The following is a 23482-nucleotide window of genomic DNA, read 5'->3' on the forward strand; positions in this document are numbered from 1 at the left end:
GCACAGTGGACAATGATAGATATCCTTCGCTTGATGTTCGGAAGTAGATATTGCTTGTTGCCTGCTCCTGATACCTAGAGAGTGCGGAGGGTCCGATGGATCTGGGATCCATGAATCCAAGCTCGCTGTTCCTTCATGCTGCAGCGCGGGATCATTGCTATAGGTGGAGAGCGGGGATTGGTATGTAGAGTGCAACCATGGCAGATCATCTGTGTCATACGACTGCTGCTGAGCACTGATGGGCGCTATATCAGACTGACTGGGATTTGACCATGCTGGATGTTGCGACGTTTGATACGAGGTTGAGGGTGCGACATATGCGTACGATGGTTGGCTCAGGGTCAACGCATGTGGTTGGATGACGGTTGCCGGTGTAGTGACCCAGCCCCGATCATAAGGTGTAGGATCGTTGTTGCGTTCCCAAGATGCATGATGAAGCCGGTTATCTGATGCCACCGTAGCCGGGCCAGTAGTTCCAGTGTCATCAGATAATGACAGCCATTCGGGATAGGCGTATTCAAGTTCCAATGGATACCGCTGCTCCTGATCCGCTGTACCCGTACGTGTTGGTACAGGGCATCCTTCTGGCTCAGTAATCCCAAAGTGTGGAATCGTAAGGTGCGACGCTGTAGCGAATAGTAAGTCCAACTCTTGATCTATGTCGGTTTCCGATCGTCCATCGGTTGCGTTTGTACTCCATGTCATTCCGCAAGAGCATTTAGGCGCACCAGCACGAAACTGATTGTGGACTGGGCAAAGGTGATTTCACGACTTCGAAAGCCACGCCCTTTGCCTAGCACCCTTCCCGTCCTGTTCGGTATCGAATCGGTTGCCCTTCGAGGCCCTTTGCTCTTCTACGGCCGCGTAAGATGGTTGGATGGCCATGGGTATATCGATAGAAGCTGAATATACGCTGGCGATTGGACGATAGGCATCCGTTCCTGTCTAGAACGCTCTCCCTCAAAGCAGTGGGGCTGTGATACTATCGGCACAGCTACGCGAATGGAGATATGGTTCAAGCCACATGTCATTTTCCATACCCTGATGCCATGGGATAGGGTGTGACCAAGATGTCTTCGGCGCAGCGTTCTTCAGATTGTCAAGCACGTGACCAGACACGGACTACCTAGCAGAACTGATGGGACGATAAGTCATGTACCAACACTACATGACATCCATTGCTCGAATCGCCACCAATGTGAAGCTCATGTTTCTTGCATCACAAAGGCCAAGAACATGCTCATTCTTATGGCCATCGATTGTAGGACAACGATGACGACCGGAACGACAGCAGGACTACTGGGTGCCAAACATTCGGGCACAACGCAAGACGGTTCCCTCCAGTACAACGAATCGGAACGTCCGGCGGAAGGCATTTGCCATAAGATCTCGTCAACTATCCCATCCCAGATCTATCTTGCCGCATAGTCTCTTTTCCCATAGGTTTCGCCCTCGTGAATAGTGAGTGCACCCGCTAACATAGGAGAACCCTGTTTTGCTGTAGACCGTCAGAGCCAATGACAAAAGCCAAACCTCACCAACCGTCGGACATTGGCGTAAGAGTTATTCGATTACAGACGTGAAATGAAATACTCCTACCTACAATGGGTTCGAGCAGTTTTCACGCCCATATCCTGCATTGCTCAAGCCCATTTCGAGCACGGGATCGTCGGGTGTGAAGCGTACCGTTGTTAAAACGATCTCACCATGCCACTCCTATATGTTGGGATATTGGCTACCGAATGGTGATGACGGTAAAGAAAATGACAATTGTCCCTTACCGTCTGTACGAGACAGGTCGAGGTACAGCACCGTCGCCGTCGTCGCGGGAAGAGAGACCCACGGACCATGGCTTGCGTGTAATCGCCCGGCGGGCAGCTTACCGTCACATCGAGTTCGCCCAACACTGTCTGCGTTTGGGTAAGTGACACGCCGAGTGCAATCTCATACCAGCAGCAACACAACAGCGACATAGGATCAGCGCAGCAAGAAGCACATCAGGTACGTCCCCTTGTCCTCGCCTCGTAGGTGATCTCAGCACGTCGTGTACGTCGGCGTCGATGGCGGTCAGCAGCGGCATCGCAGCACGCGGGCGAGTCATCCAGGGAACATCGCGGGTCCTTGTTGGAAGGACCCGCGAGTGCGACAGGCAGACGACATGTACTGACACTGTCGCGCAGGCCACCGCTGACCCAACAAGACCACCACACCAGCCTCATCACACCATAACCAGCATGCCACCTGCCGTCATGCCACCCTTCACCAACAGCACCAATCTGACCGAGGTCATCCTCGCCGTGCTCAAGAACAAGATGTACAACCTCACCATCATCCTCAACGCTGGTGATGATGCAGGTGCACCGTTGGGTAGCAGCGGCACCGGACTAGCCGGCGACTTTGCCGAGCTCTTAACCAAAGTCATCCTTGGCGGTCTCGAGGACACCGTCCTGCTTGACAAGATCCTAATATATGGCGTCCGCGCGTTCGGTGTCGGGTTTGTCGGCCACAAGGCATGGCGTCGTCTTCGTGTCGGACAGCGAGATGCGATCGTAACCAACCTTATCATGGTGAAGAATGTTGTCGCAACTGAGGTTGGCAAGGCGATGAGGTTAATGCAGAAGCATGTCGGGCTCGACGGTAAGTGATCCCGCACCACACCACATGATCGGCAAGGCAGGTACCTGTAGGCAACTATGGGATGTAGCAACCCTGTTGGCTGCTCAGGCTGTACCAGACCCGTCAACAGTGCCTACCTCTGTGTCGCACGGATCGAAGTGTACGAAGCTGACGATGGCTAGTTGACCTCGGCAATGCTACCAACGATGCCCAGAGTGCCCCGTTCGTCGACATCGAGATGGGAGTTGGCTTTGACTCTACCAGTACGAGTACCCAGCGACAAGGTTTCTACCTGCAAGGAGGAAACCCGCGCATCCAGGGCGAAGTCGGCGTCGATGGTCTCGTTGACATTACGGCGCAAGTCCTTGGTGCGGACGATACTGGGCCCGCAGGTAGCCCCGTGGACTTGGTGCAGGAGGCTGGCGACCTGGGGCTGCTGGCATCTTGCTTCCAAGGAGAGGTGTAACCAGGCGGATCACGTTCCAGTACCGTCAGGCGAAGGCGCCATCATAAGAATCGCATTTCCTTTGGAAAGCTCGTGCAAGGTTTGCACTGCTGGAGAGTAATGACGAATTACGAAGAACGGCGCTGGACAGTTACAATAGTTTCCAAGGGCGTCATGCAAATATGTATGTATTTCTATACAGCCTCACTGCCTGAAAGGCTGCACTTTCGGCGCCCGGTGATCTGATGCCAGTTTTTGGGAGGCCTCCCGTTGTGCTGAACACCTGCGCAGCACGAAGCACCGTTTTGGCCAATCATATGTGTGAAGATGTGCATCGAATTTCAGCACTGTGGGCGGCCTCTTCAGCTCGACGCGAAGTCTTCAGCCCGCAAGCACTTTTGAGCCTCAAGCCTGAGGCACTCTATTATTGTAGGTAGCGTGTAGCATTTGACTTCACTTCGGTTTTGGTGGTCTCATTGTGCAAAGCGATACAACACTTTCTGATCATGGGCATCATGCCACTTACACTTCAGCATCTCGTTTTGGCCGAAGAACGTGATTATGAACCTGCGGCATTCACAGTGCTCGACGTTCGATCCCTCCCTATCCAGCCAATGATCAAGGCTTCAAATGTAAAAATCGCTCTACATAGGAAGGCATGTTGAGCGGAGTATATTCATGTTTGGTGTCCCAATGACGGCCGTTCATAAACACCGAACCAACGTCCGGCCGTTTCCTCTACAGCTTCACAATAGTCTTCGGAGCCGCGAGACTTCCCACCCTCCGTTCGACGTCGATCATCGAAACAGACTCGGGACTGTGGATGAGTCGGAGCACTCGAACGAAAGTGAAGAAGGAGCAAGTATATCTCCATCTCGCCTCTTGTCTCCTTAGCTGAAGTGGCAGGCCTTGTGAATCAAGTTGCTGGTGGGCCATGCACTCCTCACAGTATGTCATATCTAGGAATGAGCTTTACTGTCTATCAACTCCTCGAAGTAGCGGTAATGCTATCTGCATAATGCCCATGTCAAAGATCTGGTCAGCTTAGCAACAAAGAGATTCTAAGTGGGCCACCAGCATTCGCGGCAGGACATGGCTTTACTCCCCGCCCGAGGAAACCCCTATCGAGGTACGCATCCTTGGACGTCGATATGCTCCCAACAGATCGACCGGCCGGAGAATGGCAGACAGAGGTCGAGCCGTGCTGCTTGATGCTCCTGCATCTTGTTACATACTAACACTGTCGCGACCACGATGCGCACACCTTGGATCGTCACCTCCACGGCTCTCCTTGGAAGAGCAATATCACAAAGCACAGGAGAAGCTTCCGCAGATCCAATATGCATGGTATACGGCATCGACTTCCAGCAAGATGAGACCTACTTCATCAACAGCGCAGCGACCAGCAATTTCACCCTGGTCTCGCAATTCGAGAACTGTTAGTCTTGCTTTCCCGCTAAACCTGCCGCATGGCTGATTGTCCCAGGCTCGAACAGCACAGCATATGTGCTCCTTGTCAACGATGACACTTCAGAGGAGTATTACTGTGCGATGATTCCGACCTCGCCAGACGATGTTTCCCAGCTCAGCAGTTGTCCTGTCCGACATGGCGCATTGACGAGTGGTAATTACTCGATACTGACCCTTGGTAATGACGGGGAAGGTGATCCATTTGCTTACCAGCGTGGTTTCTCTTTGTTTGCCGGACAGCAGACGACTGTTACGGTGACTTCGATCGCCGACTGGACTGTTGTGGAGCAAGCTACATCCACAGTCAATGGTACGAAACCTTGCCAAAGAGCCTCTACGTATGCTGATCAGCGCAGTAACCTCTACTATATTGCGAGCATCGACTCAGAGCAACGATGTTACGATCACGTCGAACACAATAGGCACCCTCACGCTCACGCCGGCGCCTTACATAGTTCCCAAGACAGACATGCTCACCCGGACCTTCTTCAGCTGGACAACGACTCGCTTCGTCGAGACCGAAGTTGCTACGCCGTCATGCACAGTACCACCAAGACCGAGTATGGCAGATGACTGGCTGCGGTTTGCACCAACAATGATACCCCTTCCTACTGGGCTTCAATTCCAGTGGCCAATGACGCGAGTCGGTGGAAGAGCAATTGATGTTCGTACAGTGGAACAGGAAGAGGCTCGAGCTGTGCAGAAACGTGCTCCGGATGCCCAAACAATCACCACAACCACAACATTAGGCGGCAGCAAAACAACAACTATACAAGCCCGACCAACAACGACCACAGCTGTGGAGGCCACGACCGTGATGGCTATCATTACTCTACCGCCGCACACGGTATACGAGACTCAATTAGACACTGTACGTCTTGATTGGCGAGGCTGCATGAATCTTGCTGACTTTGATGCAGGTAACGGCTCCCAGACCAACAGAGACGCTCGAAGAACTCGTCTACAAGCGGGAATATATCACGAAGACAATGTCAATCACGTGGACCAGTACGTCGACTACAACCCCTGTGGCTGTTGCCACGGCTTGCAGAGCAGCTGGTGGCAGTTTTGGATATGCATGGGGAGGACGATCACGATGAAGTGAAGTGCAGTGCCAAGATTTTACACATGTGGCTGCTGGCGCTTGGAGCAGTATGTACTAATTCAGTTTGCGTGTCACCTGGTTTCATGCTACAAGCACTGGTGGCAGTAGTAGTCCTTAATTCTGCATTGGCGTGTTTTCCGTTGGCAATGTCGTGCATCTGTCCAGTATATAATACAACCATTACAGTTCACTAATTAGCTGTCCCATCAACAACGCATCCGCCTTCTCGCCCTTCCTCAACGAACCTGCTTGAGCGGGTAAGCACAGTAATGCATTGGCACCCTTGAAGCTCCCTATCCTCGAACTCCGCTGGAAACCAGTACTAGTAGCATATAGCATTCCATCCGCCTTCGCACTGATCACAACCCGATGATACTCACTCCTCTTCGCATCACACCTGACGTCTTGCTCCAGCACAACTTTCACCTTCGGCAGACCCCATGGCTCTTTGAACCCAGCCATCTTCTGTAGCGCTGGAAGTACGAAAAGATGGTACGTCACGACCGCCGAAGCAGGATTACCAGGTAATGAGAAGATAAGCTTTCTCTCGCGGTCGGAGGAGTCGTTGGTTTTGATAGGTACGGTGGCGAAAGTGGTAGGCTTGCCGGGCTTCATGGACACGCGGCCGAAGTGAATTGTGCCGCCTAGGCTACGCTCGATTGTGGGTTTGAGCAGATCGAGCTCGCCCATGCTTACGCCGCCGGTTGTGACTACGACGTCTACGTGGCGGAGAGCTTCCCGAAGGATGGTTTCGAGCGAGCCTGGTCTATGAAACGTCAGTACTCTTCTGCATCATCCTTTACTCGGCCACACTTACTTGTCTGAAACGATGCCAAAGTCGATCGGCTCGAAGCCAGAGCCACGGATAGCAGTCAGTAGAGTCGGCCTATTCGTGTCTCTGACCTCTCCTACTCGCAGGGCCTCAGGTCTATCATGTGGCACAATCTCGTCGCCAGTACTCAGCACCCCAATAACAGGCTTCTTGAACACTAGCACTTCTTGTGTGCCTACTGAGGCCAAAAGCCCAAACTCGCCGCCTACCGACGTGACGCCTTCGCCCTTTCGCATGATGACGTCGCCTCGCTTGACATCACTTCCTACCTCGCGAACATTCTCACCATCTTTGATAGCGTCTGTCAGGATCTCGATCTCCTTCTCCTCCTTGCCGTCGTCGGTCATGGTCTTCAACACAGTATCTTCAACCATCACAACAGCAGTAGCACCAGGTGGTAAGGGTGCTCCAGTGGTAATACGTGCGACCTCTCCCGTTCCAAGCTCCGGCACTTCTCCTGCTTGTGCATGTGATATTCCCGTCACTGGGAAAACGCCTTTTGTGCTCGGCATTGATGGATCCTCTGAAGCAATGATGGCATAGCCATCCACTATACTTGCTCGAAAGGCCGGCACGGCTTCTCGAGCTCTCACATCCTCGGCCAATATTGAGCCGACTAGGTCGTCTTCAACAAGGACCTTTGTTGTCCTTGGCTCTGGAGTATGTTCAGCTATCAATCTGAGTACCTCATCGACAGCAAGCATGGGGTAAGGTGAGTCTCGATATCGCTGTGTTGGTCCAGCATTCGGATCATTCGATATCGGACGGTCTTCAGGTCTCGTATGCGCTCTCGGGCCTGCATGACCTCCGTGGCCGTGAGAGTGACCATGGCTGTGACTGTGAGAGTGATCATGATGGCCATGGACAGAAGTCTCCTGCGGCCTTGAGCGAGACGTCAGACCAGCGTCCTTCTCAAGCTTCTGCGTGCCACCGACGTGCAGTGTCCTCGAGTCAGAGCCTGCGGCCTGCTCACAAGCATGTGCAAGTTGCGGTAGAATAGCTTCTAAATTCTCCTTGGCTCCTTTCGGTGACCCTGGGAGAGTGATGATGAGAGATTTATTCCGCACACCAGCTACTGGTCGGGCCATTATCGCGACTTATACTTATCAGTGTTGAATGAACATTGCGTAGTGCGACGTACGTACATGGAGTTACTTGTAATGATGCGGCGAGCATGCCATGTCTAGCGATGTTAGCGAGGTATTGGGCCGGCATCATGAACAGAGCGACGTACACGAGTCCAGGGGCTTGTTTGTGAATGAGTGGCGAGATAGCCTAATGCAATGCTCAGCTCGCCATCACAATATTCTTGGACTGACATATAGATCTCAAGGGCATGAATCAGCACCCACCTCAGGCGTAACATCCTTCTGCGTAAACCCAGTCCCACCACTCGTCAGCACCAAGCTCAAACAGTCCTCCTCCACATCTGTCCAGCTCGTCACAGCGTCGGCAATGGCCTGTCGGTCATCCGTCACTATCTTCGTCTCGCTGACATCCCATCTGTCGGGGGCGATCCGAGAGAAGACTTCTTGCAATGCAGGAATGCCTTTATCAGTTGAAGGATCACGGCTGGCAGTTTCCGAGATGATCAAGATGGCCGCACGGAGCTTCCGAGGAGTAGGCATGTTTTAGGTACAGTATCTACTGCAGAGAAGGCTCGATGGTTGGAAGTGAAGATGTGAGCTTCATATGTGCACGGACCCCAGCTCATCTTAGGCAGACGTAAATGACCCTTGGGCCTAATGGAGTGGGTAGGGATGTGTAGATGCTCAGGTAGCCTACAGTGACTACGAGTACGGTGCGCTACTGACGATATGTATGACCACCCGAAGCCGCTCACAGCAGCGACACTCCTCCGTCCTCACTCTCCTCACTGCCATCAGACGTGACATCGGCCTGAGTGGGACCATCCTCGACCAGATCGCTCGCGCCAGAGAAGACCTCCTCCTCGTCGCCACAATGATCGCCTACCTCAGATCCTGCAACCGACTCCACTGTGAAAGCAGTGAGACCAGTCGTTGAATCCGCATGCCACTTCGCATACCTCCGGATATTGGAGACCTTCTCAACAACAGCCTGTCGAACTTGCTGCACCAACGAATTCATGACCCTGCTCTGCTCATCCTTGAGCTTGCTACTGGTCGTCGAGGGCAGCGCCGGTGGCTGCCAACTGTGATAGACCTTGTTATGGCAGTCAGGTCGAGCGAAGCCACCCGGATGTGCACAGATGTAGTGATAGCAGCAGAAGCAGGCAGGTTTACTGCAAGCGATGTATTTGTCGTTGTCGAAGAAGTTTCCTTGATGAGCGTGCAGAGCTTCGAGCAGAGTGAGCTCGGCGTGGACCTTTGGTCGCCAGTCCTTGCTCGCGTAGTAGTCGCGGACTCCGTCGATGAGTCGCATGCCTTGGTCTTCTAGTCGCTGCAACACCGCTTGGAAATCCTGAAGCTCAGTAGAACTGCTCGAAGGAAAGACTCGATTGGAGATGCCTGATGACGTGAGCCCAGGATATGCACTGGGCGCCGGGGTTGCGGCGGGACACTTCAGTGCGAGGACATTGGCACCCTCGAATAGCTGAGGGTGACTGGCACAAGCATATGTCAAGATTCTCGCGGCACGTTTTACAGCACAGAGTCGCCCAACAAGGTGGCGTAGTGACGACCGGGCTTCGTTCTCTGTGAATACAGAGCCTCCAGAGACCGGATCGTAGTCGACACGTAGGTAAGATGATCGCCGTACCTGGTAAGCGAGTTCGCATAGGCCGTGAGGATCGATTCTGTGACGAGACGATTGTAGGGGTTCAAGCCACGCGGCATAGCCTAGCCAGATCAGCCGACGGTTATTATGTAACTTCGAGAGGTTGACACACCTAGGTTCTTGGCACGTCGTGTAGGGTATGCTTCAGCCCTCTTCAGCTCAGTCTTGACGTGCTTTTGCATGAAGTCCCAGTATGTCTTGGTCCTAGCACGCTGGATCTCCGCGAATTTGGTAAAAAGAGTCTGCTCAAAGGATGTAGTCGTTTGTGAGGGCGACGACAAAGTTTCTCCGGCACGAGCTTGCAACGATGCTAGTGTCTCAACCAGGAATTTGCGAATCTTTGACAGGGAGCCATTGACAGCGATCCAGTACTGTGGTCCACTGGGATGGTTCTGGGCAGCCATGGCCGTGACAGTAGCACCGCCTTTCTCATAATCACACATGACGCAGAGATGGTACATGACCAATCTGCGCATCTGCTTCAGGTCAAGCCTGTCCAGAGACCCATCCTCGAGGTCGGGGGCGCGGATCCGCTCTCCTTGGACCTGTCCCAAGACTCGCAGGAGTATAAGCACCTCATAGAAGCGGCGCAGTAGCTTAGGCTTCAGGTGTGAACTCATGTCCACGCCGTGAATGCGGTGCAATGTACAGTGTTGCTCTGGCCTAGCGATATGAAATAGGTGGTTCCACTAGAGCTTGATGCGTGGACGGCATGAGCTGTTCGAGGGGCATCGAGTATGCTCGCATCGGCAGGCATATCGTCCAATCACTGGTCGTCCGAATGCCGACATGTGCAGCCTTCCTGCACCTTCCATGCAGCTTGCATGCGTCCATCGCGCAGATATCGTGCATGCTGCCAGACACGCGCGTGGTAGCACAATGTACAGGAAAAATCCAGCAATATCATAGCGAGCATCTTCACTCGCCATCGTCCTCATCCACATCACCTGGCTCATTACCGTCCTCGATTCCATCAATCATGCTAGCGTCAATATCATCGTCAGCCTCAGCTTGGGCTCCAGCTTCAGCTCCGTTCGTTGGCTTCCTCGTGGTCAGTACGCCACCAGTAAGGCCTTTGGAAGCCCGCTGAGCACGCAAGATACCGATCCTCGCTCGCCGGATAGCTTCCTCCTCAGCCTTCTTGATCGTACCAGAGACCCTCACGACTTGAACCACACAAGGCTGCAGAAGTGGCTTCGGTAGTCGAGTTGTGAATGTCAATGCAGACCACACGAGCCTGTAGTGGTCCCGCGAGACTCGAATGATGGCTGTGCTTGTTGCTTGGGAGAAGTATTTGACTTTGCGGCAAATTAGCTCAATAACTCAATAGCAGATGAGTCTTCTATTACGAGGCAAGGTCTGTACGAACCTTGTAGACTGCCAGCAATCTTGCCAGAACCATAGTCGCCGAATAATTCCGCCACGTTATCTTTGATCAGGCGGAACAAGACTTTGCCGTCCATCTTATCGGAGCTGGGTTGACGGAACTGCATTGCATATGGCGCGTCTTCGCCTGGCTTGGCCTTCATTTGAACATTGCTTGTCTTTGGGTCTGGGTAAAGGATGTTGACAAGCAAGTAGCGATGCTTGATACGGACCATGATGTGGACTTGGTACTGCTGTGAGGATAATTCTGTCTGTTCGCTTCAGTGCATGATGAACTTCTCATGCTCAGGATTCAGCAATGTCTTGGAAGAATGCGAAGACCTCATGACGACTCTGAAGGTGTGCAAGAATGGGGAGATTGAATCGAGAAGGCACGAATGTTCGCCCGGAGCGGCTAGAATTCCGCGATGCCTCGGTGCAACCCAAAAATATTTCTGAGCATCGCCGTCCATGCAATGCAACTGGCATAAGATCGTTCCGATACAATGGCAGACCCACGCTTCGCAGCCCTTTCCAAGGACGCCAAGTACCGACTGCCCGGTAAGAAGGAGGCTCGCACAACAGTAGATCCTCGCTTCAGCTCTCTCTTCTCAGATAAGAGCTTTCGCAGAAAGGCTACAGTCGACCGGTATGGACGAAAAGTCAAGGCCGACGAGGGTCGCAAAGATCTGGAGAGGCTGTACAGGCTAGACAAGGAAGAGAAGCCTGGTAGGAAGGGCAAAGAGGTAAAGCGAGAAGTGGTTGGGAGCGACGAGGAAAGCAGTGAGGAGGCTGAAGTGGAGGAGGGCGCTGCAGCAAAGAGAGACCCTGCGAGAGAAGGTGGCTTCTCACAGTCTGAGGAGGAAAGTGAGGAGGATGACGAGGGGAGTGAAGAAGAGGCAGAGCTGGCAGGGGAAACTGCTGGGCAGGAACAGACTGAAGATATTCCAGACGGAGAGGTATCAAGGCGTATAGCCGCCGTCAACCTGGACTGGGACAATCTGCGAGCTTCAGACATCTGGGCTGTGGCTTCAAGTTTCGTACCGGCCAGTGGACGAATACAGAGAGTGAGTGTGTATCCGAGCGAGTTTGGGCGGGAGAGACTCGAGCGGGAGGAGCTGGAGGGACCGCCGAAAGAGATCTTTGCCACCTCGAAAGACGCCGAAGATGACGACGACGCAGAGGAGGAAGAGGAGGAAGATCCGGAGGACGAGTCCGAAGATGATGGAGACGAAGACGAGCGCATCAAGCGTGATCTGCTTAAGGAACAAGCAGACGACGGCTCCGAATTCAATACTGCTGCCCTGCGTCAATATCAGCTTGAGCGCCTCCGCTATTACTACGCCGTGATAGAATGCGACAACAAATCTACAGCAAAACACCTTTACGACAGCATGGACGGAAGAGAGTACTTGACCACAGCCAACTTCTTCGATCTCCGCTTCATACCCGACAGCACATCTTTTGACTCGGACAAGCCGCGTGATGAGTGCACAACCTTACCTACAGGATATAAGCCAAATGAGTTCCGGACTGAAGCTCTCACGCACTCGAAGGTGAGGTTGACATGGGACGATGACGACACGACCAGGAAGGAAGTACAGAAGCGCGCCTTTTCTCGTGCCGAGCTAGACGAGAATGATCTCCAAGCATACATCGGCAGCGAAGAAAGCGACGCCGACAGCACCACCTCCCGCAAATCCGCAGCAGAAGACAGGAAAGCGAGAAAAGCGGCAGAAAAACGGAAAGTTATGCGTGAGAAGCTCGGCCTGGGTGCCGATTCTGCGGCTACGAGCACGAAGGGCAGCAAAGCGGAGCCAGTGGGTGAGATGACAGTCACTTTCTCCTCCGGCCTTGGCAAGAAGAAGAGCGAAGGCAAAGAAGGCGTCTTCCTGAACGGGCCACAAGACGAGGAGAGTACACGCATACGCTATATTCGCAAAGAAAAAGAGCGAAAGGCCAAGCGCAAGGAACGCGCCAAGGGTCGCGGTGGCGAGGCAGACTCAGACGCCAAAGAAGCAGCGCCTGGCGCTTCAAACAACGATGCTGTGGACGACGAAGCAGAAGACGCCGGCTTCAACGACCCTTTCTTCAACGATCCCGCCACAGCCGCCGCAGCGGAGAAGAAAGCTCGGAAAGCGGAAAGACTGGCTAAACGGGAGGCTAAAGCCGCCAAGGAAGCGGAAGAAGCGGGTAAGAGGAAGGAACTCGAACTTCTTATGGCGGGAGATACGGCGGGGGATGCGGTCCGGCACTTTGATATGCGGGAGATTGAGAAGGTGGAGAAGAAGAAAGGGAAGAAGAAGGTTGTTAAGAAGGGCAAGAAGGGTAAGGAGGAAGAGAATGTGGAGGGGGATGTTGGTGGGGAGACAGAGGCCTTCAAACTCGATGCGCAGGATCCGCGCTTCGGGGCGTTGTTCGAGAGCCATGAGTTTGCTATTGATCCTTCTAATCCGCGGTTCAAGGGGACGGAGGGGATGAAGGGGCTGCTTGAGGAGGGGAGGAGGAGGAAGAGGGATCGAGGAAATGAGGAGGTGGATGTGGAGGACGATGAGAGGATGGTGGAGAAGAGTCTGAAGGTGGCCAAGAAGGGTAAGGAAGGCGGTGAACTTGGGGGGTTGGTGGCGAGGCTGAGGGAGGGGAAGAAGGATAAGGGCAAGAGGTCGTAGTTGCCCAGGTCTATGTACATTGACCATCGCTGTTTGGGCACGTACTTGATAGTCGTACATGTTTCTTCGCCAGGTTCGCAGCAGCATGAACTAGAGGTATTTAGCTCATGTCTCATGCTGGCAAATTATCCGCTTCCCCTCCGCTCGCCTTCCGAACATGTACTGTCGCATCTCGGACTGTGTGCATTCACAGGACATTTGCTCGCCGACGTCAGAGGTGGGTCGCACAAGCATAGCCAGGAACGCCGTTTTGCGTGTGGGGCTGGAGAGCCTTTCCTCCCGTCGGCAGCAGCGGAGGGAGGAGCTTGTCCAACGATCCCGCGAGCGTCGAATTCGAGAATAGGGACATTTTGTGCATGCCCTCGCCCAACAGACGATCGGGCAAGTTTTCCAGCCGCTTTTAGAATGTTTGAAGATGTGATGCTTTCGGTGCTTGACGCCGAACTCGAATGCTCCAGCAGGAACCTCGAGTACTGGCGAAGCATTTCCTTCGCTCCGGGGTCCAGAGGATGGCTGAGTAGGAAGACTGGTGGTGGTAGTATGTCGCGAGTCCTTTGTCTCGAGACTTTATGCCTCTTCGGACGTCGTTCAATCATCAGACATATCCTCGTCCTCACCCCGTCCCACCTTGTCACCTTCCACACCAAGGACATCCTTCGAGCTCTCCACTACTCCAGCCCCCTGACCTGCCTGCCTATGACCATTCGCGGCGTCGACATCCATAGCCTCATGACCAGCACTAGCCCCATTCACCGCCTGCTCCTCTCCTGCGCTAACAACTCCCTTCCCAGCGTTCATATGCCCGTCCAGTGTCCCTTGCCCATTAGCTAATTCGCCGTTCGCCTCCCCTTCAGTAGCGGTAGTAGTGTTAGTGACATCCTTGGCCTGCCGTTGCTTGAAAGCCTTGAACGTCGTAGTCTTGGGCACGACATCGGCGAGGAACTCGAGGTTTTCTACGCGGGCGACTGCGTTGGCTGTACCACACCACATTCATGATCAGGAAACCCCAGTCTTTCTTCCGGAGCAAGGTGGGTGGGTGTAGACTCACCAACATCCCGATATTGAATATTCCTCCTCGGCTTCCGTTCCGACTTGACGATGTTATAGCTCTGCTCAACAAGGTATTGTAGGAACATTTCCGTGGCGGCGGTGATGACGAAGGCGGCGTTGTTGCTGCAGTTGCCTACGTCGTCGTCTACATTGATGATTTTCTTCACGCGGGCCACTGTGTACTGTGTTAGTTGTGGAGAGGTAACAAGGGATGGAGACTGAGGCGGAGGCGTACGTGGGAGTGAGACGGTGCCTGTGACTTCCTTGGTGGGTTGGATGGGGGTGTTGTTGTATGGCATCTTGGCGGTTGATTGTCGTTCTGGTGACTTCGAGGGCTTTGGACGGGTTGCCTCGTGCCTAACGGCTGGTATGAGGAGATGTCGGGATCAATGACACGTCAGACGCGTCGCTACTGATATATGAATGAAGCTCCGTAGAGTGTGTGGTGTGGAAAGAAAGGTCGGCTGTGGGAAGGAGGACGCGATTGTGGATGCTGGTGCCGGAATTGGCTTCTTTCACGTGCCGATATACATGTATACGCATTAACAAGGACGCCTTGCTACGACATCCAAGTCTACATGTATTAGAGGATTGGTGCAAACGAGATGGACGATGCGACTAGGTCAGATGATACTCGGACGATGAGATGAGCTGCAATGATCCGCCGCACCAGCACCCACTCCTCCACCCACTCCTCCGCTCCCCCAACCAGGCGCACCAGTTATGCCACTTCCACAACCTCCCGACACCCACCGGTGGGACTAAATCGCCGACTCTCCGCCCTCAGCACTGCCGAGGCTGGCAATCATGAAGACCCAGAAACAACAGCCGCAGACGAGACGGTAGCAGAGGAACTAGCCGAGATCAAACGCTACGAGGACTTCACCACCATCGACTGGGTGCAGGATGCTGCGCGGGAGAACCAACGCCGGAAAGCTCGACGAGTAGAGCGAGCAGGCTTCTTTGAGCGCGAAGGTCGTCTAGGCTGGAGGAGGAAAGTATGGGAAGCTTACGAAGCAGGACAGGGCTGGATCGTGGTAACACTGATCGGTATAGCCATAGGCCTGAATGCTGCCTTCCTGAACATCGTCACAGAATGGTTATCCGACATCAAACTAGGCTACTGCACCACAGCATTCTACCTCAACGAATCCTTCTGCTGCTGGGGAGCCGAAAATGGATGTCCAGAATGGCACCACTGGAGTACCTTCACACCACTCAATTACCTCCTGTACATCGCCTTCGCCAGTCTGCTAGCCTATTGCTCTGCCCGCCTAGTCAAGTCATACGCTCCCTACGCAGCTGGCTCAGGCATAAGTGAGATCAAATGCATTATAGCTGGCTTCGTGATGAAAGGCTTTCTGGGCTTCACAACCCTCCTGATCAAAACCCTCGCCATGCCTCTCGCCATCGCATCGGGTCTGAGTGTTGGAAAGGAGGGACCGAGCGTTCACTACGCTGTCTGCACGGGCAACGTAATAAGTCGCTTCTTCGACAGATACCGCCGCAACGCAGCTAAAACACGAGAAATCCTCTCCGCTTGCGCCGCTGCGGGCGTAGCTGTCGCTTTCGGAAGTCCAATAGGCGGCGTCCTGTTCAGCCTGGAAGAAATGAGCAATTACTTCCCACTCAAAACCATGTGGCGAAGCTACTACTGCTGCCTCGTCGCCACCGCCGTGCTGGCAGCCATGAATCCCTTCCGAACAGGACAACTAGTAATGTTCACCGTGAGATACGACCGTAGCTGGCACTTCTTCGAACTTCCCTTTTACATCCTCCTCGGAATATTCGGAGGCCTCTACGGCGCCTTCGTGATGAAGTGGAATCTTCGCGTGCAGGCTTTCCGCAAACGCTACTTGACACAATACCCGATTCTGGAATCCGTCCTCCTAGCTTCGGCGACAGCAGTCCTCTGCTACCCCAACATGTTCCTCCGTATCGACATGACCGAAAGCATGGAAATTCTCTTCCTCGAATGCGAAGGCGGCCACGATTACGACGCCCTCTGCGACGCTCAGAACCGTTGGAGTATAGTCCTCTCCCTCCTCTTCGCCACCTGCTTACGGACGTTCCTCGTCATCACCTCCTACGGCTGTAAAGTCCCCGCCGGCATCTTCGTCCCTTCCATGGCCATCGGCGCCTTATTCGGCAGGATGATAGGAATTCTAGTTCAAGCACTCCACGAAGCATTCCCCACCGCGGCGTTCTTCGCGGCCTGCGAGCCAGATGTCCCGTGTATTACACCCGGCACCTATGCTTTCCTAGGCGCAGGAGCGGCGTTGAGCGGGATCATGCATATTACCGTCAGCGTAGTTGTCATCATGTTCGAGCTGACAGGAGCACTAACCTACATCCTCCCTACTATGATCGTCGTAGGCGTCACGAAAGCGGTGGCAGACCGCTGCGGAAAAGGAGGGATCGCAGATCGCATGATCTGGTTCAATGGTTTTCCCTTTCTCGACAGCAAGGAGGAGCACGTCTTTGGCGTCGCTGTAGCGAAGACCATGACCGCCAACCCTGTCGCGCTTCCGGCAACAGGGTTCACAATCCGTGACGTCGAGCGCGTACTTCGAGAAACGAAATTCCAGGGGTTTCCCATTGTAGATTCCGCAGAAACACAGATCTTACTGGGTTATATCGGCCGCACAGAACTGCGCTACGCACTCGACCGCGCGAAGAAAGAACAGCTCGTCCGCCCGAACGCGATATGCTTCTTCTCGCCACCCGAAGGTCCACGGACTGCCACCACGCCTTCCGCTGCTTTACCCGCGGTCAGTTTCGATGACATGATCGATACAGCCCGTGTAGATTTCAGCCGGTTCGTGGATCCCACACCCCTTGCAGTCCACCCTCGACTCCCGCTCGAGACGGTAATGGAGTTGTTTAAGAAACTCGGACCACGGGTTATTCTGGTTGAGCATCGGGGACGGTTAACGGGGTTGGTGACGGTGAAGGATTGTCTTAAATTTCAACTTAGGGCTGAGGCGTTGGAGAATCCGAGGGATGATTCTGGGTTGAGGGCTGGACAGGATAGGGTTTGGGGCGTGATTAGGGTGGTTGCGGGGTGGGTGGCGGAAAAAGTTAGGGGGGTAAGTCGGGGGAGGTTGAGGCTCGGAAGTATGACTTCGAGTCCGTCGGGTAGTGCTGGGTTGCGTGGGCCTGGTGGGGGAGCTGAAAGGGCGGAAGTAGGGGATGGTGGTGGGGAGGTGGAGTTGGAGGATCGGAGGACGATGTTATGACAGTAGACACTTTCAGCCTAAATCATCTACTCCACCCCTTCATGCTACTCGTCAAGGCCTCGGGCCTTGTATCCCGCGCGACAACCAGGAGTCCCATGTGTTGGGCGTTTGCGCAAGATGAGGCGTGATCGTGGCGTATGTCATTCAAACCAGTGATCAAGCGGCGCGGGAGGGGCCACTACCGCCCGTGGTGTGGCGGCCAATCAACGCGACGCTTCCGCCTGAGTCGCGTCTTGAGCACTTCAGTTCATGATAACGACAATTATAGGATTTTGCAGAGCCTCGACGAAACTAATCATCAGCTGTGGGTGGTATGCAAGCCGGGCGATGCATAGCGATCTTGTTTAGACCTTTCACACCATACGACGGCTTGATCTTGTGGGACTGCCTACACAACCACGGTACTCCGAGATCACTTATCAATCGCGACGATTATCCTAAGCACAGAGCCAGAGATACCGCCGGACTCGTTTTCCCATACAAGGGTCAGGTGAACAAATTCACCTTGGCAGCATGGCCGACCCGTCATACTCAATCATGACTTCCTCGCCACCTCGCGGCACGAAACGCAAAGCCGAGGAAATGGTGGAACCACGCCGCATCAGAGCGCTACACGAGGACGTGGTGAACAAGATCGCTGCCGGCGAAATCATCGTCGCTCCCGTCCACGCTCTGAAAGAACTCATCGAAAACGCTGTAGACGCCGGCTCGACGAGCCTCGAAATTTTGGTCAAAGACGGCGGGCTGAAACTCCTCCAGATCACTGACAATGGCTGCGGGATCAAGAAGGATGATATGCCGATTTTGTGCGAACGCTTCACGACCAGCAAGCTCAAGGCTTTCGAGGATCTGACCAGTATCGGCACATATGGTTTCCGTGGCGAGGCGCTGGCGAGTATCAGTCATATCGCTCACTTGACTGTTACGACAAAGACGGCAGAGTCGAGTTGTGCGTGGAAAGCGCAGTATTCTGGTGGCAAGCTTGCGCCGCTCAAGCCTGGACAGAGCGCTGAGCCGAAGGCCTGTGCTGGTCGACAGGGGACGCAAATTTCTGTCGAAGACTTGTTCTACAACGTTCCCACTCGTCGACGAGCTTTCAGATCTGCAAGCGAAGAATATGCCAAGATTGCGGATCAGGTGGGGAGGTATGCGGTGCATTGCAAGGGCGTCGCATTCTCGTGCAAGAAGTTTGGAGAGGCTGGGGCAGGTGTTGCGGTGCCTGCTAATGCGACGGTGCGGGATCGGATTAGGATGGTGCACAATAGTGCTATCGCGAATGAGCTGATCGAGCTTGAAGTATCGAGTCAGATGTTTGGATTCAAGGCAGACGGGCTGGTCAGTAATGCCAACTACAACGGCAAGAAGACGAGTCTACTGCTCTTCATCAATCATCGCTCGGTGGAGTCTTCGGCCATCAAGAAAGCTGTCGAGCAGACGTATGCGATGTTCTTACCGAAAGGTGGGAAGCCCTTCGTCTACCTCAGTCTTGAGATTGATCCAGCCCGGGTGGACGTCAATGTGCATCCCACGAAGCGCGAGGTCAATTTCTTGAACGAGGATGAGATTATTGAGTTGGTTTGTGATGAGGTGAGGGAACGACTCGGTAAGGTCGATACCAGTCGGACGTTCATGACCCAGAGTCTGCTGGGAGGCGGCAAGACACCAACGATATCGAAAGCGAACACCATACCAGAGGATAGCGATGCTCAGCCAGTGTCGACAACAAATCGACCAGGCTCGACGAAGGCAGGCACGCAGAAGCCATACGAAAACAATCTCGTCCGCACGGACGCAAGAAGTCGCAAGATCACAGCAATGCTACCCCAGGCCCAGAACCCATCAGCACCATCACGCGAATCGACTTCTGACGGCATAGAATACATCTACACAGACAAAGAGCCAACGACGTGTCGTCTCACCACCATCAAAGAACTGCGAGCCTCGGTTCGTGAAGACATGCACAATGACCTGAACGACGTCTACGCCAACCATACCTTCGTAGGCATAGTCGATGATCGCAAGCGTATTGCAGCAATCCAAGGCGGCGTCCGCCTTTTCCTGGTCGATTACGGTCTAGTATGCGCCGAGTACTTCTACCAACTAGGCCTGACGGATTTCGGCAACTTTGGCACTTTGCGTTTTGCGGACCCGCTTCCGTTGCGCGAACTGCTCGAGATCGGAGTTGCGCAAACCAGGGCTCTCGAGGATGATGGCAGTGGCGAATTTGACTGGGATGAAGTTGTGCCTGCTGTTGAGCAGCAGCTCATGTCGAGACGTGCAATGCTGGCGGAATACTTTGCGCTAGAGATCTCCGAGGAGGGCGAGCTGCTCAGTCTTCCGTTGCTTACGAAGGGCTATACGCCGTCACTGGGTAAACTGCCGAATTTCTTGCTGCGGCTAGGGCCTCATGTGGAGTGGAATGACGAGAAGGCTTGCTTTCAAAGCTTTCTACGAGAGTTGGCGAGTTTCTATGCGCCTGAAGTACTACCTGGCGCAGTGGAGGGAGATGATGACGACGTGGCAAGCCGACGCATTACATTGAACAGAGCGGTGGAGAACGTGTTGTTTCCGGCCTTCAAGTCGAGGCTGGTGGCTACGAGGGCGCTCCTGAAGGGCACGATTGAAGTGGCGAATCTGAAGGGGTTGTACAGGGTGTTTGAAAGGTGTTGAGGCATTTGTGACATTGCTAAGGTGGCTGAGCATCTGACTGCGCGTATTCACCATGCGTGAAGCGTCGATGCGTGGGAACGGAAGGTGGTTGCGTAGAGCTTGATCTTGGCAGCTGTAACTGCGCACTTCGTCTGAGACGTTGAGACCGAGGATGATGACCCACCACGTTATGGTCGATCGATTTTGCAAAGGACCCGTACGGAGACACATGGTCTGGCAAGTCGTCGCCGGATGTGTCGACATGGCTATCTCATCCTGCCAACTTGTGCTCCCCAACCAGCAGTCGTAACAACACCATGCTGCCTCGGCAGGCGAAAATGACTAGCGACATCAGTGCATCACCTTTGCACGGTACTTCCCAAATAGTGTCGCCAGCAAGGGCTCATTCCATGATACTTCGTGCTCCAATCCCGGGCAATGACACTTTCTCCGGGGTTGTTGTCGATCACCTGGAGAGGCTGAAGTGCGGACAACCAATCAAGCACTAGACGATGGTAACGAGGCCTCGGTATTTCTCGACACTGGCGCACTCGGCACTTCACCGAAGCAGATCATATCCAGCTAAGACTACTGTTAAGCGCCACAAGGTTCAAAGGGAATCGTCTTGAGCTTCTCTGTCTGCTCTCAAGGCCAAAGAAACATTATCTTGGTTCAGATACATCAAGGCTTTGTTACAGTCAAGAAACCCGCCTTTTCCCCATCCTCCCATGAACGACAAAAGAAGCTTGTCTCCTTCGCGCAATGTGATGGCGGGCCGCACCTTTGTGGAAAGCCTAAATGCAGCCCTCCGTCGATCACTGACCGTTCAGGACAAAGCTCAGCTTCATTTCGAGACACAAACTCTGTTCTTGGCCGAAATACCGAGGCAGCTCGGACACAACCAGAACGCCACTAATGCTGAATGGACAAGTACGTCGGTACTTGCGGCCACCACCAGGGGCTTATATGGAATGGCTTTGCACCTGCAGTAGCCTTTGTCTTCACGATGGCGAATCAGCCGTTCCGATTTTACATGATGGCGTCGATCGTTTCTACGACGTTACAAGTGTGGCGTCTCGCATGACTTGATGTGGTATGCCATTTCCTGGGGTGCCATGACAAACATGTGATATGATCGACAAGATCGTAACGGTAATGCTTTGGCTTTCGACTTCGTTACCTCAAATGCTACTACCCCGTGTGGAGAAGACGAGATGAAGTCCAAGTTCCTCGGCGTTTTCTGGTCGCTATGCGTATGCGCAGACATACAAAGGTAAGCTACTTTCACATACTCAACCCATTGACACTTCTTCATCCAACCTCAATCTTCCTATCGCAGAGTTGTCTCTTCATCACCTCACGCCAACATGAAGTACGCAGCCGTTTCTCTTCTCGTCAGTGGTGCTGCCGCCTTCCCATGGGTGGTCGACTCCCCCGGTGTCGACTCATCGCTCTTCAAGCAACGCCGCGCACTATGGAGACGTCAACAGACTGGTGAGGGTGCCGGTGGTCCCGCCACTTGCCCCTTCAACGCAAACCACGTCCCTGCTTCTCCAGTCACAGCTCAGTATCCTTACAACAACGCCAAGAATGGCGTCATGGGAAACCAGAAAGGAGGCTTCCAGGTACCCACCACTGGCGACACAGCCCATTACTACGTTGCACCAGGCCCTAACGACATTCGTGGACCTTGCCCCGGTCTCAACGCCGCTGCCAACCACAACTTCCTGTCTCACGACGGAGTCGTCACTTACAACGAGCTTGTCGATGCTCAGCAGAACGTTTACAACGTCGGCTACGACCTTGCCAACCTTCTTGCCGTGCTCGGGCTCACCTTGACCGATGGCGACCTTGTGACCGAGAAGCTCTCGATCGGCTGCGACGCCACCACCCGCACTTCAGTCAACCCAGCTTTGACTGGCAGCGAGCCTGGCCTTGACGGCCACAACAAGTTCGAGGCGGACAGCTCGCTCACCCGCAACGACTTCTTCACCCACAACGGCGACGACTTCAGCTTCAACGGCACCCTCTTCGGCATGATGGACACGACTTGCAAGTCTAACTTCAACCGCGAGGCTCTTTCGCTCTACCGCTCCCAGCGCTGGCACCAGAGTCAGGCAGAGAATTCCAACTTCTACTTCGGTCCCCTTTCGCTGCTGTTGTACGGAGCCGCCTCCTTCTTGTACGAGCTTATGCCGAGCGGCACGCACGGCTATGCTCCCGATCTTGCTACCATTTCCTCCTTTTTTGGTGCTCAGAAGAACAGCGATGGTACCTGGGGCTTCGTCCACGAAAAGATCCCCGCCAACTGGACCAACCGTGTTGCGCCGTACACCAACAATGATGTGACGCTCGAGATTGTCCACATGTACCTTGAGAACCCCGTCCTCTTCGGTGGCAACACCGCTGCTGGCTCTTTCGGTGAGTCGAATTTTGATCTGCTCATACCACAGTTCACTAACCATATCGCAGATGCCCTCAACTTCGGCGCTATTCAGAATGGCAAGATCTCGCCGTCCATCACCCCAGCTCAGACATCTTGCTTGCTGTACCAGCTCACTACTGGACAAGTTCCCAGCTACCTCAACGGCGTTATCACCCCTACCGTTAACGCCTTGGCTTTCGCGCTCAAGAAGCTTGGCCCATCGTTCGCCAACTTGGGTTGCCCGATTCCGTTGACCTAGAGTGGTTATCAATGGCGGTGCAGAAGTGGATGAGGAGAGGGTAGTGACAGGGACCAGTAGTAGGTGTGAAGATGAGTGTTGATTTTAGCAACGAAGGCATGTCGGGTCTTGTGTATGTACGGCACATATAAAGCAATTCAGACATTATGACCATGAACCTGCTCTCACTCCATCACTTCTTGTTCGTTATCCAAGATACAAGCTCACATCTCAATGGTAAGCGATGGCTGGAACATTCAACATTACATCCTACTGCAATGAGAACTTGTGCAGCCACAGCAAGCAGTGAAAGCGGAATCGTGGTGGCCGGTAGTGTTGTCCAGAAGTGTGCTGTACCGCCATACTGGCATACTATCTGGAATCTATAAACTGCCGCACAATTTGCCACCACAGGACAGGCACACGAGGCTTATCGGAGCAGGCCGCCAACATACAGCAGCAGATAGAGAGGCGAAAGTGCATTCATCTGGGCAAGTACGGCGCTGGATCAAGCCTGACGCCAGGCAACCTCTCTGCTCACGGCATCGCCACTGTGGGATAGACATCTCAATGGGAAGATGTGGAAGCTAAGCATATTGGTTTATTCTATAAAATCAAATCA

The 23482-nt window shown here is 53.8% G+C and overlaps 9 protein-coding genes across 9 annotated transcripts; 5 read left to right on the top strand and 4 right to left on the bottom strand.

Moving 5' to 3' along the window:
• Nucleotides 1-2234: 2234 nt before the first annotated feature.
• On the top strand, nucleotides 2235-3082 carry LTS14_001722 (uncharacterized protein; the record flags this gene model as incomplete). Its single annotated transcript, XM_064834430.1, has 2 exons — nucleotides 2235-2637; nucleotides 2799-3082. 2 exons carry the CDS (start codon nucleotides 2235-2237, stop codon nucleotides 3080-3082), a joined length of 687 nt encoding a protein of 228 aa, XP_064698294.1.
• Nucleotides 3083-4612: 1530 nt separating this feature from the next.
• LTS14_001723 (uncharacterized protein) lies at nucleotides 4613-5631 on the top strand (the record flags this gene model as incomplete). Its single annotated transcript, XM_064834431.1, has 3 exons — nucleotides 4613-4841; nucleotides 4888-5402; nucleotides 5452-5631. The coding sequence occupies 3 exons, from the start codon at nucleotides 4613-4615 to the stop codon at nucleotides 5629-5631; spliced, it is 924 nt and encodes a 307-aa protein (XP_064698295.1).
• Nucleotides 5632-5816: 185 nt separating this feature from the next.
• LTS14_001724 (uncharacterized protein) lies at nucleotides 5817-8096 on the bottom strand (the record flags this gene model as incomplete). Its single annotated transcript, XM_064834432.1, has 5 exons — nucleotides 5817-6402; nucleotides 6454-7564; nucleotides 7614-7651; nucleotides 7703-7743; nucleotides 7821-8096. The coding sequence occupies 5 exons, from the start codon at nucleotides 8094-8096 to the stop codon at nucleotides 5817-5819; spliced, it is 2052 nt and encodes a 683-aa protein (XP_064698296.1).
• A 211-nt stretch (nucleotides 8097-8307) lies between these two features.
• On the bottom strand, nucleotides 8308-9845 carry LTS14_001725 (uncharacterized protein; the record flags this gene model as incomplete). The annotated part of the gene is made up of 2 exons (XM_064834433.1): nucleotides 8308-9287; nucleotides 9338-9845. 2 exons carry the CDS (start codon nucleotides 9843-9845, stop codon nucleotides 8308-8310), a joined length of 1488 nt encoding a protein of 495 aa, XP_064698297.1.
• Nucleotides 9846-10143: 298 nt separating this feature from the next.
• POP5 (RNA-binding protein pop5) lies at nucleotides 10144-10826 on the bottom strand (the record flags this gene model as incomplete). The annotated part of the gene is made up of 2 exons (XM_064834434.1): nucleotides 10144-10523; nucleotides 10595-10826. The coding sequence occupies 2 exons, from the start codon at nucleotides 10824-10826 to the stop codon at nucleotides 10144-10146; spliced, it is 612 nt and encodes a 203-aa protein (XP_064698298.1).
• Nucleotides 10827-11096: 270 nt separating this feature from the next.
• On the top strand, nucleotides 11097-13259 carry ESF1 (pre-rRNA-processing protein esf1; the record flags this gene model as incomplete). Its single annotated transcript, XM_064834435.1, has 2 exons — nucleotides 11097-11151; nucleotides 11206-13259. 2 exons carry the CDS (start codon nucleotides 11097-11099, stop codon nucleotides 13257-13259), a joined length of 2109 nt encoding a protein of 702 aa, XP_064698299.1.
• A 588-nt stretch (nucleotides 13260-13847) lies between these two features.
• On the bottom strand, nucleotides 13848-14608 carry LTS14_001728 (uncharacterized protein; the record flags this gene model as incomplete). Its single annotated transcript, XM_064834436.1, has 3 exons — nucleotides 13848-14233; nucleotides 14308-14484; nucleotides 14545-14608. The coding sequence occupies 3 exons, from the start codon at nucleotides 14606-14608 to the stop codon at nucleotides 13848-13850; spliced, it is 627 nt and encodes a 208-aa protein (XP_064698300.1).
• Nucleotides 14609-14965: 357 nt separating this feature from the next.
• GEF1 (glycerol ethanol, ferric requiring protein) lies at nucleotides 14966-20218 on the top strand (the record flags this gene model as incomplete). Its single annotated transcript, XM_064834437.1, has 2 exons — nucleotides 14966-17398; nucleotides 17996-20218. The coding sequence occupies 2 exons, from the start codon at nucleotides 14966-14968 to the stop codon at nucleotides 20216-20218; spliced, it is 4656 nt and encodes a 1551-aa protein (XP_064698301.1).
• A 1346-nt stretch (nucleotides 20219-21564) lies between these two features.
• LTS14_001730 (uncharacterized protein) lies at nucleotides 21565-22881 on the top strand (the record flags this gene model as incomplete). Its single annotated transcript, XM_064834438.1, has 2 exons — nucleotides 21565-22618; nucleotides 22670-22881. 2 exons carry the CDS (start codon nucleotides 21565-21567, stop codon nucleotides 22879-22881), a joined length of 1266 nt encoding a protein of 421 aa, XP_064698302.1.
• Between the last annotated feature and the right edge of the window lie 601 nt (nucleotides 22882-23482).

Source organism: Recurvomyces mirabilis, assembly GCF_035927965.1.
Source record: "Recurvomyces mirabilis strain CCFEE 5264 chromosome Unknown scaffold_3, whole genome shotgun sequence".
NCBI lineage: Eukaryota > Fungi > Ascomycota > Dothideomycetes > Mycosphaerellales > Teratosphaeriaceae > Recurvomyces > Recurvomyces mirabilis.